A 16,229-nucleotide genomic window follows, 5' to 3' on the forward strand; every position below is an offset into this window, starting at 1 on the left:
TTTAGATGCATATAACTTTTGCGCTGAAGTTTTGAAAAAATTAATAGTAAAAATTTTGGTATTAAATAATTATTTTTGCAATTTAATTTAAAATAATCGAAATGTGTACGTAATTGTCATTCTAATGAGATATAAAAGTTACAAATTGGTTAAAAAATTTTAAAGTTATTATTCGCCAAAATATGGCTAAAAATTAGTTTAAATTCTCAAAATTTAAATCGCAAGTACGCAAAAACTACAAGAGGTATTGTCATACTTTGCTCTTATGCCCTATTAAGTATATTCTCAATAAATCCCAATGTAATGATCAAAAAATTCTGAAAATTATTAAAAAATTGAAAATGGAATTTTGAAACTGCCGCACAGTGGTGGGACTGAAAAAGAGTGGAAATAATTCTGTAACTTCTGTTAGAAGTAGAGATGTAGATCTCGTCAAGAAGATTCTATATATTGTTACAAAATTGTACTTGAATTCAAATATAACGATTTTAACGGCTGATTTAAAGTTGCATAATGCTTTCAAATAGCAGTGCCTTTCAAACTGTTCTGTGGACATTATTAACATTGAATAAAAGCTTTGAGTTGATCATTGATCATAAGTATGGCAACGCTGAATGTTTGCGTTCATGGTCACTATTTATACACACGCCATCTCTGGTGAACATTCTACAATGTTCTTTAACTGTCAAAACTCGTTATTCGAATTCCAAAGCTTTCGACTTCGAATATAAGAGTTTTGACAGTTAAATAACATTGTAGAAAGTTCAGCAGATATGGCGTGTGTATTCGAAAGCCCTAGACTTCGAATATACGAGTTTTGACAGTTAAAGAACATTGTAGAATGTTCAGTGACCATGGTTGCAGTCGTGAGTTCAGTTTATCAGAGACGCTATTCGAATAAACATCAACTGAGTGCCTTAAAGTGTGCTGTACTTTCAAGTGAATTCGTGTACATTATAAAGTGTGTCTGTATTTCTGCGAATTTATAAATGTGTATAAAAAACACTGAGTGACTATTTAATTATGTTGTTGTACATCTTCTTCTAGATATATAAAAGTGAAATGGTTGGAGGCTCTGCGATTTGGCTGATTTTTTTTTATTCGATTAGAAATTTTCTGGAGATGGTTTGAAAAAAGAAAAAAAATTAAAAAATTCCGGGTAAAACTCGGATCTTTTTTTTAGTCAGTCAACTGTAATAAAAAGCTTCCTAAAGTAAGCCGGGCGGGCCAACTAGTTTTAAATAAATAAAGAGTTGTTACAATTTTTAAACTACTAAACGGCTTTTATTTGCAATCAAAAGTATCCGGTTTATTTAAAGGAAATAAACCAAAGTTTTGAAAAGATTAAAACGTAACAATGTGAAAAAATCTTTCAAAACGAATTGCGAAAAAAAATTTGACATTTTTGCCCCACTTTGGGGAGGACGAGCTCCCTTATTGTTTTAAGCCCAAATTCAAAACTTAAATTTATCAAAACCGCCATCTGAAATTTTATTAAAATCGGGTTATTCCTTTAGAAATTACAGATTTATTTCCACTTTTTTCAGTTCCCGCACTGTGATGGTGTAGGTTATAACTGCTCCGTGTGTATAACTGCTAACTAAAGAATATATTAAAATAATCGGAATCAGCAGAAACACAAAAACTTTGCATTTCATTTCAAAATGTCACATATCTGATGTGCACTACTTTCAGACCACTCGTGAAGTCTAAAACTTAAATTTGAACATTGCTCTGCTACATCTTTCCCTACTCACATTTCATCTCAACAACCAGTTAGAAATAGCCACTTTATTTCCAACATATTTTGATTCTGTTCCACTTTACAGTGTGAAAAACTTTTTTGCGAATAAACCGTACATAAATACAAATTAATCAATAATTTGGTTTTATTGTTATTTATATTACTACCACATACATACTGATGGAATTTTCATTTAGATATTTAATGAATCTGAAATTAAGTAAGCGTGAACTCTGTTAAGTTAAAGAATTATCAAAGAAAATTTTGTTTCATACTTACTCGTGTAAATCGTGTTGTATTTTGTATAATGAAGTTTATTTAATGGGTTTGTTGTAATCGATACTTTAAGAAACCCAACAATATTGGCAACAACAACTAAACTAAAATAAAATAAAACAATCCCCTCAACATTTACAGTCTCTGAAACCGATATTTGAATTAAAGTTTAAATTAATCTAGACAGTTTTTTTTTTGTTTTCCTTTCAAATCTGTTCGATACGCACAATTTAACAAAATCATCAATTTTACAGGCATTACCATCTGATTTACTCCCAACACCATCAACATCATCAGCGACATCGACACCATTAACAACAAGAACAACGGAAAACTTTATCATTCAATCAAATACAAATGCGCCTCTTTACATCCTGCTTATACAAGTGGCATCATCATATTTATGTTATATTTTTGGAAAATTTGCATGTAAAATAAAAATCCAGGAATTCAGTTACGCTCTGCCACTCAGCCTGGCTACACCACTAGCTGTGGTCACCACAGTAGCTTTAACGTGGCTGCGCGAAACAGATGTGTGCTCACTTGATGGATACATTCCAAATTATATGTCCTTCAATGTTGCAATGTCACCGGGATTTGGCAGCGATGCATGGAGTTTTTTAAATGTGGTCGCCAAAGATTACCTTTGGATTTGGTTGTTGTGGTGGCTGTCACAATTGTGGATAACAAATCATATATGGCGTCCAAAAAATGATAAAAATTTACCCACCGAAAAACTGTTCATTTGTCCGTGGTATTGTGGTTTTTTGGTCGAGCAATGTATAACACTGAACAGACGCATTATGGATTGGAATGAAGAGTACCTGTCAATTAAGGTGAGCTTGTTGCATTTATTATGTAAATTTTGTAATAATTTCCACACTGAAACTAAATATTATTTATATGAGTCATTCGAAATGTAATCTTATTAAAGTAAATTTTTACTTTTTCTATGAGGATTTTCAAAATATTGTATGAAATGAGCATTTTTAAAATGATAAACTTTTGTATTAACCCGAATCTTACCATTAGAGTTTTTTACGGGAATTCCCGTGACGAGAAATCCCGGGAATTCCTCAAATTTTTTAATCCCGAAATCCCGGGAAATTGTGCGAGAATTCCCTTAGTTTTATGTGATTTTATTCAATTTGTTTTTCTCTAAAAGAAGCTTAAAGCTTCAAAACAAATACAGAAGATTCATACAAGAAAAAAGATTCAACCCAAATAGACCAATAACAAGTTCATTCTTCAAAATATTCCAAAAAATCATCATAAAATTCTATCCGATCGAAAGTGTAGTTTTTTTAGTGTTTTGCTTTTTCACAAAGATTAAAACTAAAATTTTGGGAATAAAACCACCTTCCGTGGAATTGAATTTTGTTTATTATTATTGGGTTATCATCAAGTTTTAAATAACATCTTTACTTAATTTTTGATTTAATAAGCAAAACAATGCAATAATTCATTTTATTTAAAAAAAAAATAAAATATTTATTTTTTGCGAATTAACAGAATTAATTGCAATCTAACGAAGGTAGAACAAAATCTAATAGAAATTGCAGCCATTCCGATACAAATGACAAATGGTGACAAGTTTGTATATAACCAAAATTAGAAATCTTTATATTAAATTTTTATTGTATTTTTTTATTACATTTTAAAACCAAAGACATTTTTTAGATTTTTAACGAAGTCTACATTCTTAAAATTGAATAATTTGTTCTAGGTGGGAATTCCCGGGATCCCGGGAAATTTCAAAATGAATCCTGATTTCCCGGGAAATGAAAAAGTGCGGGAATAGAAAAACTCTACTTACCATACAGTATTTTTCAATCAAAAGTCATGGGTTCTAATATAGCAATTCTGTGAAAGTGAAGTCCATATTGTTACGAAATTGCACTTGAATTCAAATGTAACGATTTTGACGTCTGATTTAAAGTTGCATAATGCTATTTGAAAGCAGTGCCTCTCAAACTGTAACATATCTGTGGGCATTATTAACATTAAATAAAAGCTTTGAGTTGATCATTGATCGTAAGTATGGCAACGCAGAATATTTGCTGCGACTCGTATATTCGAATTCGAATACACGAGCTTTGACAGTTAAAGAACATTGTAGAAAGTTCACCAGAGATGGAATGTGCTCTAGGCTTCGAATACACGAGCTTTGACAGTTAAAGAACATTGTAGAAAGTTCACCAGAGATGGCGTGTGTATTCGAAAGCTCTAGTCTTCGAATATACGAGCTTTGACAGTTAAAGATCAATCTAGAGTGCAGACGGCAGTGTTATAAATAGTGGCGGAGGTTGCAGTCGTTAGTGAGTTTATCAGAGACGCTATTCGAATAAACATCAACTGAGTGCCTTAAAGTGTGCTGTATTTTCCAGCGAACTCTTGTACATTATAAAGTGTGTCAGTATTTCCGCCAATTTATAAACGTGTATAAAAACCCTAAGCTACTATTTAATTATGTTGTTGTACATTTTAAATAAATAAAGAGTTGTTACAATTTTTAAACTACTAAACGGCTTTTATTTGCAATCAAAAGTATCCGGTTTATTTAAAGGAAATAAACAAACGTTTTGAAAAGGTTAAAACGTAACAATATAATTCGAAATACGAAGTTCACCCAAACGCGCTGGCCCGCAACATATTAGATAACCGTGGCCACACTCGATTAAGAAGGAGGGACACAGCAGACCTAACCTAGAAGGAAGAATGCCAATTTAACCAAAACAACCATGAACACAAAATTTTTTCGTCCGGCACTGGCTGGACTAATTAAATAATAATATTATATATAAGATTTGAACCACTTATTGTTAGTTCATTAAATAATGAAGATACAATAAATAAATGATGAAAAAAAAAAATGTACATAGAGTGATCAAATATTCGACATATACAAAAAACCGGTTTTCGAATAATTCGAAAAAGCGTAAATTTTAAAAACCGGTTTTTTCAATTTATGAATTAAATAGTCACTCACCCCCATTTTCTAAATCTCTGGTTATTTTTTATCGTGACGATAAACTGACAGTTCTCATACAAAAAAATGTTAATTGGAGGTTTTGAGAAAATGGGGGTCAGTGTTTTTATATACGTTTATAAATTCGCAGAATTACACACACTTTATAATGTACAAGTAAGTACACACTGGCAATGCAGTCGATGTCTTTACTTAACGATGCTTCAAATTAAACTCATTCACTACTGCAACCGCACTCACTATTTATACACACTGCCATCTGCATCTAAGTAGCCTAGATTGTTCTTAACGGTCAAAACTATATATATTTTCAAATTCTAGAGCTTTCGATGTTAATGTCAGCAGCATAAATATTTAGTGTTGGCATACTTAAGACTAATGCTACTCAACCGCATGCTATCAACATTGTTGATAAGTAGAAGTTTCTACTGATGGAAATGTTTATAAACATGAAGAATGTTGCAGGCAGTCGTTACAAACTGTTAAATTCAAATTGCTATTGCAAATTCGTAACAATAGTATGTTAAACAAATTATAATAATTGAAGAGTTGCTCCTTGGTATTTTGTTTAGGATATATGTACATATAAGAGAATCTTATTCATAATCAAATTTTTTTTATCAAAGGTTTATAAAACAAAAATTTAATTATGAATAATTCTATAATTCATTATTTTATACCGTTTTATAAAGTAATTTGATTAAAATTTAATAACAGAGTGTGCTTTTTAACACACATTTTCATGTCTTTACAGAAAGACAACAATGTTGCAGCGAATGGAAATGCTGCCAATACAGATATTCTGGAAACAGATAAAATCCCACAGCTTATTATATGTGCAACAATGTGGCACGAAACACAAGAAGAAATGATGGAATTTTTAAAATCCATTGTACGTCTCGATGAGGATCAATGTGCAAGACGTATGGCGAAAATACACATTAATGGAGGAAAGCCAGATGATGAATACTACGAATTGGAAAGTAAGTTTCCTTAAAATGTTTCATATTGTACTTATTGTGATACGCCTACTTACAGTGATAGCCAAAAGTCTATCTATGTCATAATGTCCATGGACACACTAAAACTGTAAGAGTATTCATTAGGGTATTCATTCGACTAATGATCGTTCGATTAATCGAATAATTTCTTACGAATAATTATTCGAACAATTTAAAAATGGCCATTTTCGAATAATGAATAATTCGAACAATTTTATGTAGAATAATAAAATAAAACGAATAAATGTACATATATATTTAAATTTATTAAGTTGCTTAAAATTTTTCATAATTTCAAATTTAAATAAGTTATAATGACTCACAAAAATTGTATTGTTTCTGAAATTCGACAAATAACCAAAGGCAAAGGGACTTTCGATCACTGTAGATGAGTGTTCCGATAGCTCCGTCTATAAATATTACTGCAAGAACTTACAATTCTAAAAACAAATCTTTAAAGAATTTTAACTTAGGACTTGACCAATGAAAATAAAAGGTACGGAATAAAATATTTGTTATTTAGCTGCCCAAATAGAAGAATAGCAATTAATAATCAAAATATTAACTTAGATTAAAGTGGAGTTGAATGTGATGGAGAATGTGATTTTGAAACGGTCGTCGAAAGTGATATTAAGGATGACATTTATAATGATTACATTGAAATAGATGAAGGCCATGATCTTAAAATATCAGCCCAATTATGAACAAAAAATTCCGCGGGAGTTTTTTCCCATTGAATTTGAATAGGAAAAATGAGTAAAGGGAAAAAAACTCCCGAGGAATTTTTATTCATAATTGGGCTGTATATGTATATAAGTGATGTTATTAACAGCGTACGTAAGTGTTGCAAAATATTTAATAAATCGAATGATAAACACAAATATTGCAAACTAACGTTTTGTTGCAAGAAAAGCAGGGAGTTCGTCTTATTCATGATTTTGAACATCGTTGAACATATTTGTCTAACATGGTAATAAACTTTTTGCGTATTTGTAAATGCGTCAATCATGCACTGCCTGACTTCAAATTAGCCAAGTTCACTGACAATGATATCAAACTTTGGACAGATTCCCTTTATTGTGTAATTCCCCAAAGACCACTTTATTAATCAAAGATTCGCAACGTTGATGTTATCTTAATACAATTTGTTATAAATAATTTAGAAATAGTGAATAATTAATTTACTAAAGAAACGACATAAAAAAGTTCTTAATACGTTTATATGTATTTGAATTCAGGATCATGTCCAACTTGCTCAAATTTTTTAAAGCATATATAGCTCCAAAACGGAAACTAAAGGGTGCTAGTCAACTGTTTTGTAGATTGTTCGGTAGTTAATCTGATCAGAATATTTCTGTTGAAAATTTAATGATGGACTTTGTTTTCGAATGTTTTTTAACAATATAAATACTTGAATTGTTAACTTTAACTTTAACGTTATTTTTTGTTTTTATTTAACAATACAATATTAAAAAACCGACATTAAAACTTCATTCTTCACTTTTTTAAAAAAATTTAATTATTCGAATAATTTTAAACGTGTGATCGAATTATTCGAACAAGTTAAAATCTCTTATTCGAATTATTCGTTTTATTCGAACAAGAGAAAAATCGAATAATCGAATACCCTATTATCCATGCATTTTATGACACAACATAAAGGACCATAAGTAGGATTTTTATGCATTTATTATTGGAAAATATGCTTCCAAAATATGCTAAAAAAATCAAAATATGACGTTAGAATTTAGATAATATGCAATTACAATTACAAAACTATGGATCGCTCAATGACTCAAAAAATACACAACAGAGTTCCCAGCAGTTAGAACTCTTTAAATTATAGTAAAGGTAGGGTCACACATGACAAATATTTGACGAAAAAGACGTTACCACTAAATAAAATATATTTGTATTCTTTTATTTATTTCAAAAACATATTTTACTTTGGATGATTCAAAACAAAAAATTTAGTTTTATTTTATTTGATGCTGTTTGATCTTACAAAAGAGTAAGATTAAACACGTCAAACAAATGTGTGCTAAAAAAAGATTTGAAAGAAGTTAGTCGACAACATTTGAAAAAAATATGCACTAACAATTCGATATCATATACATTGTATTTGGACAGCCATCAGAAACCAATTTGCAAATTAAGTTTAGGAACCAGGTGCAAAAAAGTGAAGAGTGCCTCAGGGCATTGTTGCCGGTTTATCAAATCAATTTAAACGAAATATAAAAAAACTCTGTTTATAAGTAGTATTTCCCAGAATATTCGGTAATGAATTTTATCTTTGAATGGGAAGGAACTATATACACGCAAAGTTTTGAGAATGTAATTATTTAATCTAAATTCACCAAAAATCATTTATTATCAATTATAAATACATATGTATATTGAAAATATCTACAAAAATTGTGATTACATCTGTGTCTTATCTCTTTTAGTTCAAGTTTTGTGAATATCAGTTTTATTTATGATAAAATATAGAAAAGTTTCATATAGTTAGCTGATCGTTTTGAAAACCATTTACATAATAAACATTTTATTATGATTAAACCTTTTTTAGCACAAAACTTTTTATATTTGGATTTCATGACTTAAGTATTTGACTGTAAATACATTTCATTATTGTATGTACAATATATGCTTGAAATGAATTAACGAATTTTATTTTTGTATCTTTGGGCTTTGATTAAAATAAAGGCATATGAACTTTAACATTATCTACCATACGATACAATATTATTTAATGGTCAATTATTCTTTACAAAATAATACGCTCCCCCACTATGTCGGTGTAGGGTAAAATAAATTTAATTATACACTCATGCATATTATGTATGTATGACCGGCATGACCGACTGTATCAAAACCTACACCATAGCAATTAAATTGGTTTCAATTGAGATGATTTTTTTTTCAAGATCGTTCTATAATTAATTTTTAATCAGTGACTCTTATGATAGTTAAGAGCCCTTGCATATGTTCTTCCGGAATTTCTCTTGAACGCTCATAAATATGTTAAATATCCTTTGATAATCGGATGACAATTGGTTCCAACAAAAATCATTTATTAAACGCTGATAAATCTTTTACAAGTGTTGTTATCGAGATAAAAATGTTTTATTTAAATTATCGCAAAAATAAAGAGAAATCTAACATATTATCCTTAATAATAAAAGAAATGTGTAGCACATTATATCTATATATGCAAGAATAATAATCATAAGTAACTTGAAATGCAAAAGGGTGTAACTATATATGCAAATAAAGTTATAAATTTCAATTGTTCTTTTCTGAATATCAAATGAAAAATCTAATTTTCAATTGAAATTATCTGAATTTCAAACGAAAAATCTCATTTTTAATTGAGCTCCTCTGAATTTAAAGTAAAAATTCTAAATTTCAATTGTTTTTTTTTCCGAATTTTAAATGAAAATTCTCATTTTCAATTTTTCTTTTCCGAATATAAATGAAAATTCTCTTTATCAATTTTTTTCTGAATTATAAATTAAAATACTCAATTTCAATTGTTCTTTTCCGAATTTCAAATTAAAATTCTCATTATTAATTGTTTTTTTCTGAATATTAAATGAAAAATCTAATTTAAAATTGAGCTTTTCTGAATATTAAATGAAAAATCTTAATTACTGTTGAAAATTGTGTGGTTTATTTTTTTTTATTTTAACGTTTATTTATTTATCGAATCTGCCTTACTTAGGCCTGACAATAAGTAATAAAATCTTATAACTAAAATTAAAACTAAATGCTCTCTGACGGGAGCGTTGATGTTCATAAGGGCCACATCTTAGCGGGGTGGTAGATCGGCTCTACGAAGCCTTGATCTTGTTTGGGTCTGTGTGAGATGTCTTGCAAGCGGGTTCGGGTGGTTCCACAATTTCATGATGTATTTCTCACGGACATTCTTGAATTCGTCTTTAACTAACGGTACTTGTAGGTCTCTATGGATGTTCTCATTTCTTATGTACCAAGGTGCACCTGTCATTATCCTAAGAATTCTCGATTGGGCCCTCTGTATAAGTTCAATACTGGAATTACTGGCCGTTCCCCACAATTGGATTCCATATGTCCAGATTGGTTTTAAAACACATTTATACAGGATGACTTTATAGTCAAGGCTTAATTTTGATTGGTGATTGAGTAACCAGTGAAGGCTAGAGGCTCTTAACTTCATGTGAAGTCTCTTGGCTTCTATATGACGACGCCAAGTAAGTCGTCTATCCAAGTTAATACCAAGGTATGTAACAGTATGGTTTATTATAATTGTGTGGTTTATTATAATTTTTTTTGTGAATTAAGGTACAAAACAGTAAAATACCGAATTTTTGGATTTTATTTGTTTTATTTTAGAAATGACAAATCTGCCCCATCCCTTTGGCGTTTTTGATCAGTCTAGAAATGTTATAAAAATATGTATATTGAAATGAGATAGGCAAGATTGAAATGAATAAAACTAGAGCCAACATATCTAAGTATCCGAAACAATACAAAATTTAAGAACATGTATTGTGGTTTTAGTTTTAAATCGCCTCAAAAAAAAGTGGCGTATGGTCCCCCTTCTAACCTAACAATTTGTTATAGGAGATAAAATATATCGGTAAGACATCAATATTTGTATACCTACCAATGGTTTAGAAACATTTTATTTTGGAAACGATTTTATAAGATGAAATTTAATTAACAATCAGAGCTGCGGTGTTTTTGAGTAGATTTGTATTTACATGGGTTCGTAGTTGGTATTATTGAAAACCTTAGGACTTGAGCATTAACATCTTAAAGAAAAAATTTAACCAACTAATTTACAAAATAACATTTACCATGAAACCTGAAATTTCATGATATCGAACGATAATGATAACGTAATAAAATTTAGAACTTATATACAAAGATAGGTTAATAACTTTTGGCATTTACGTTAAGTTAGCTGTATAAAACTTTTTTCAATTTTATTAGAAATATAACTGATATTATTAATAAAAATTTTACAACCCAAGGTAGGTTCGTCACATCAAAAAAGCCGGAACAAGTCGGTCATAAATCAGACAATAAAAATATATTAGCTCAAGATATAGCATACTTATATAGATATTTTCAAGATAATAACTGAATGTTTGGTAATTTTATTTAATTTTTTTAAATTTCATTTAGATATTTCGAATCCATCACGAGCTAACGAATTATTTCCAAAATAAAAAGTTTCAAAACCACTCTGCATCAGTGACTTGGTAATGGCAAATAGTTACCACATATGTATATTATTTTGTAATAAGTGGTCGTTACTCGGCACATTATTTTATTTAGTAGAGTAGGTACTCATATTTATACAGGTCGGCAATAAAAGTTTGCATTTAGTACAGCTTTCTATTGTGTTTGACTTAAAAACGCGACGTTAGTTGGTCAACCAAAGTCGAAGCCATTAATTTTTTGTTCATATTATATTAATTTATATGCTTATGTTTAAACCATTGTTAACTTAAATAAATAAGCAGCGAGTAAACACAAAAAAACAATGTGAATGCCGCACAGTGGTGGACTAAAGTCTGAATTTGGAAATCTATTAAAGGTAAAGCTACGAATTTTTGAACTAAGTAGTTATTAACTTGAAAATACGCATTGTTTTATCATGAAAAATTAGGCGAAATCAGACAACTGCAAATTCGGGCGAAATCGGATAAGTGGAAAAATGTCATTTTGCCATTAAATAATTACTTTTGCAATTTAATTTAAAAGAATCGTTATGTGTACGTTATTGTCGTTCTAATGAGATATAAAGGACATACATTGGATAAAAATGTTAAAGTTGTTAACAAATCCCCAGGCTCAAGAAACTAGAACAAGAAATGTAGAAAAAAATTAATATATTTTGAGAAATATTAAAATAATAGCTAATTTTTACTTGAAATGTATCCATATTTGAGCCGCAGAACAAAAGCTACTTTTTCGCATTTTTTCAAAAATTGGGTTATGGGTATTTTTATAATATTTGGGTTGAAATCTTCTAGAAACAATCAAGTTAGCAAAATTTGTTTACTAAGTAAATGGTTTCTAAAAAAAATTATGCTTAACAAAACGTTCAACACTAGTATAAAACGAAAAAAGTAATTTATTTAATTTCAATGTGTAATCAACCGATCAGCTCGAAAACGGTTTCATTTCTGAAGATGGTTTTAGGCCCTAAAATACTACATTAGGTTATTAGATTTTAGATTTTTGTACTTTAAGGGGATAAAACGGGCGTAAACCGAATTTTGGTACTTTTTGTATCCCATATCCCAGAAATTAAATTTAAATGGTATTGTAGTCCTTCTAAAAATATTTCAAATGGATTTTGCAACTTTTTTGAAAAGTGAACGTATAACGGGTCTAATTGATCCCTCTTTTTAGTACTTTCTTACATTAAATAAACAAATTTCATTTATTGAGAATATAATTATATGGCAATATCTCGTATAGTTTTTCCGTACCTGCGATTTAAATTTTGCTATTTTCGAGAAACATTATTATTTGCGAATGAGGCCAATTTCCTTACTGTTATGAATTTTAAGTAAAACTTATTCAGAATATTATAGCCCAATTAATTTTTAATCTAGTCTGAAAGTTTTACTAAAATCGGAAAACGTTAACCCTAAAAAACAGGGTTATAGTTTAAAGTAATATTTTGATTATTAAGAATAAGAAAATATTAAGTTAGATTAAAGTGGTATTGAAAGTGATGGCCAATTGTGATTTTGAAACGATCATCGAAAGTGATATTGGCGATGACATTTATAATGATTACGTTGACAATGATATCAAACTTTGGACATATTTGTGTAACTCTCTAAGACCACTTGATTAAACAATTGATAGAGCTTGAGGGTATAATACAATTTGTTATAAATAATTTAGAAATAGTCAATAATTCATTTACTAAAGAATTAGAAAAAGTCCTCGTTCAAACTTTTGTATGAACGACATACAAAATTTTTTAATACATTTATATTGTACTTGATTTCAGGATCATGTCCAACTAGCTCAAATTGTTTAAAGCATAGCTCCAAAACGGAAAACTAAAGAGTTTGCTAGTCACTTGTTTTGTTGATTGTTCGGGAGGGAATCTGATCAGAATATTACTGATGAAAATTTAATGATGTACTTTGTTTTCGAATGTTTTTTTTTTAAATTATCAATACTTGAATTGTTAAATTTAACGTTAGTTTTTGTTTTTCTTTAACAATAAAATATTAAAAAACCGACATCAAAACTTCATTCTTTACTTTTTTAAAAAATTTAAATTATTCGAATAATTCGATTAATTTTAAACGTGTGATCGAATAATTCGAATCTCTTATTCGAATTATTCATATTATTCGAACAAGAGAAAAATCGAATAATTTGTATATAAGTATATTTGTAAGAGAGACCCATGAATTTTTTCAAATCGCTAACAAAAATAACTAGTGCTTCAGTCAAATAATAAGTAGTTATGTCTTGTTCGAAATATTACTTGCTGCCTTACCACGTAAGTAGAGTTTTTGCTGGGTCACCACAACTACCTACATTTTAAACCATAATTTAAATCCTAAAATCAAATGTGTAAGAAATACTTTCTAAACTGCCTGTACTGAAAAAGTCGGTTCCAAACTGAAAACAATAAAATTGGTTTAAAAATTTTACATCTAATAAAGTCAGTCTTGCCAAAGAAGTTTGGTTATATCTCTTTTGTATTTCTGCCGACGATAGATTCATTAGCAGTTACATTTCATCAGGTATTATCCTTCACATGGTTACAGATATTTTTGTCATTGTAAATAATCGAAAGTTTTGTGTTTTCGGTACTGTATGTGTATGAGATGTGTATGTGTTGTCATTGTTTTCTCGTTTTCGTCCTTAAAAGGATGGAATGTTTTTATACCATGGTTGCTTGTCTGATACTTTACAATAATTCGTTTTTATTTTAAAGAATTTTATTCATTCAGTTACTTTGTTTTATTTTTCACGTGCATACTTTCTCATATCTACCAGTATGTAGGACAAAAGAATGGTGTTATATGAATTAAGAAATAAATGTATGAAAAATCTGTAAATGGAATGTGTAATGTGACCACTCTAGGATGTGTATTTTTTGTGATTTCAAGGAACAATTTAATCAAATCAAAAGAAAGATTTTTACTCATTTTGAAAAATTGTATAACTAATACAATAATTTTAACTACTCAACAATCATAATTAATTCTAGTACGAATTTTAGTCTAACCAGGATAACGTTTTAACATCTGAGCATAATATTTGTAAAACATTTTCAAAATAGAAAAATAAATAACAGCAATTGCCGTTACGGCTAAAAAACCGTTACCGATATAATCGTAAATACAGTTACCTTTAAATACCGTAAAAATTTTAAATTATGAAAACAGAAATTTAGGATTTCAATAATAGAGTTTATTGAAATACAGAGAATATAAAATGTAATTTCATACCACCTTTGTCAACTTATTTTGAATTTTTGTAAATTTTATTAATAACACTATACAACACCAAAAAAAATTACGAGGTCCGACCAATAAATTTTGATAGAGGAGAAAAAACAGACACGTGTATCGGCGTTTTGAAAGTTTACATCTGAATTTCATTTGAGGGGGGGTTAAAGTTTCCCAACTCTGGCACATTCTTATTGTAAATCGTCATAAGAAACCATGTGATCCTTACATATTAGGTATAAAATGTGTTCAGCAAAGTTATGTAAAATTTTACGGAGAATATTTCTGTAGAATATATTAACCCTCTAAATCCTCAACGCATGGGTCTTTGTTGTCCTTCTTTTAAAAATGAGCAAAAAACACCATTACAACAGGGATTGAAGGGGTTAAAATGTTCCGCAAAAATATTATCCGTAAAATTTTACTATATGTCCCTAAATACACCAAAACGGAAGATTCAACCAGAAAGTCAGAAATAAAACAATAACAAAATAGAGACGAGGGTTAATTTCGCATTTATTAAGAATTTTATTTTAAAGAACATTTTAGGTATAAAGTGTATTCAGCAAATTTATGCAAAATGTTACGGAGAACTTTTTTGTAGAATATGTTAACCCTCTAACTCCTCAAGGCATGGGTCTTTTCTGTCCTTTTTTTAAAAAGAGCAACAAACTCCATTAAAACAGGAATTTAAGGGGTTAAAATGTTCCGCAAAAATATTATCCGTGAAATTTTACTATAAGTCCCTCAATACACCAAAACGGAAACGACTTTTGGCCGGACAAAGATGCCTTTGGCCGCACTGTGTACTGGTCCATATTACCCGACAATAACTATGTACTTTGTAACCAATCTATCTAAGCCAAGAACGCGACTTTTTAGTTTGTATTAATAAAAATATATTGAAATTAAATTTTTTAATCATTCATGATTAGCTGGTTCATGAATTTTATGTTTTAAATACAAGTCCACATTACCCTCATATAGTGGTCCATATTACCCTCCAATTTGTTTAATGCTGGTTTTTGGGTTCCTTACAATATTTTCACATAAATTTTTTATCCCTTGACGGAAAAAATTTTCAACTGCAAAAACAATTATGCTGGTTTTTGGGTTCCTTACAATATTTTCACATAAATTTTTTATCCCTTGACGGAAAAAATTTTCAACTGCAAAAACAATTAGAGAATACAATAGCTAATTTATTGCTTCACAACTTTTTTAATATCCATATATATTGTGGCCAAAATTTAGAAAAAACAAAACGGTAGTCTACATTACCCGAAGTTACTCTAAATAACTTTCATATAGACATAAATCATACGACCTAATTTCATGGTGATCGGTTTTTAATTGGCCATGGCTCCCAAATAAGGCCCAATTCCGAAAATCACTCACGAATATAAATTATTGATATTTTAAAAGAAAAAAGTTTTTGCTCATTTACTTAGTGTAGAGTATTATATGGACGGGCTTGATCGACCATACTTTCTTACTTTTTTTATTGTTTTTATTTAAATAAAAATTAATTGATGTTAAATTTTAAAATGAAATTAATAGCCTAAATTTGTTATTTTATACCATGAACGGTTAACGGTGGTAGGTCAAGTGGTTTCTAATCATTGAAGAACGCTTATAGCTGAAATATGCGTATAGTAATAAAGTGGAATTGCCTAGAGCTAAAAAAAATAAGGGTCCTCATGTAAACGCTTAAAAGCCTCGCAAACTGTGCAATC

At 29.4% G+C, this 16,229-nt stretch overlaps 1 protein-coding gene across 1 annotated transcript in view; it reads left to right on the forward strand.

The window, feature by feature from the left end:
- The window catches only part of Chs2 (Chitin synthase 2), an 82,129-nt gene that overhangs the window by 17,811 nt on the left and 48,089 nt on the right, over nt 1-16,229 (forward strand). Inside the window, exons 6-7 of the mRNA XM_065503070.1 lie at nt 2,275-2,856; nt 5,764-5,992. Of these exons, the coding sequence (XP_065359142.1) occupies nt 2,275-2,856; nt 5,764-5,992 (811 nt within the window). The remainder of the gene's footprint in view (nt 1-2,274; nt 2,857-5,763; nt 5,993-16,229) is intronic.

The sequence above is a fragment of the Calliphora vicina genome, chromosome 3 (genome assembly GCF_958450345.1).
Source record: "Calliphora vicina chromosome 3, idCalVici1.1, whole genome shotgun sequence".
Taxonomy (NCBI): domain Eukaryota; kingdom Metazoa; phylum Arthropoda; class Insecta; order Diptera; family Calliphoridae; genus Calliphora; species Calliphora vicina.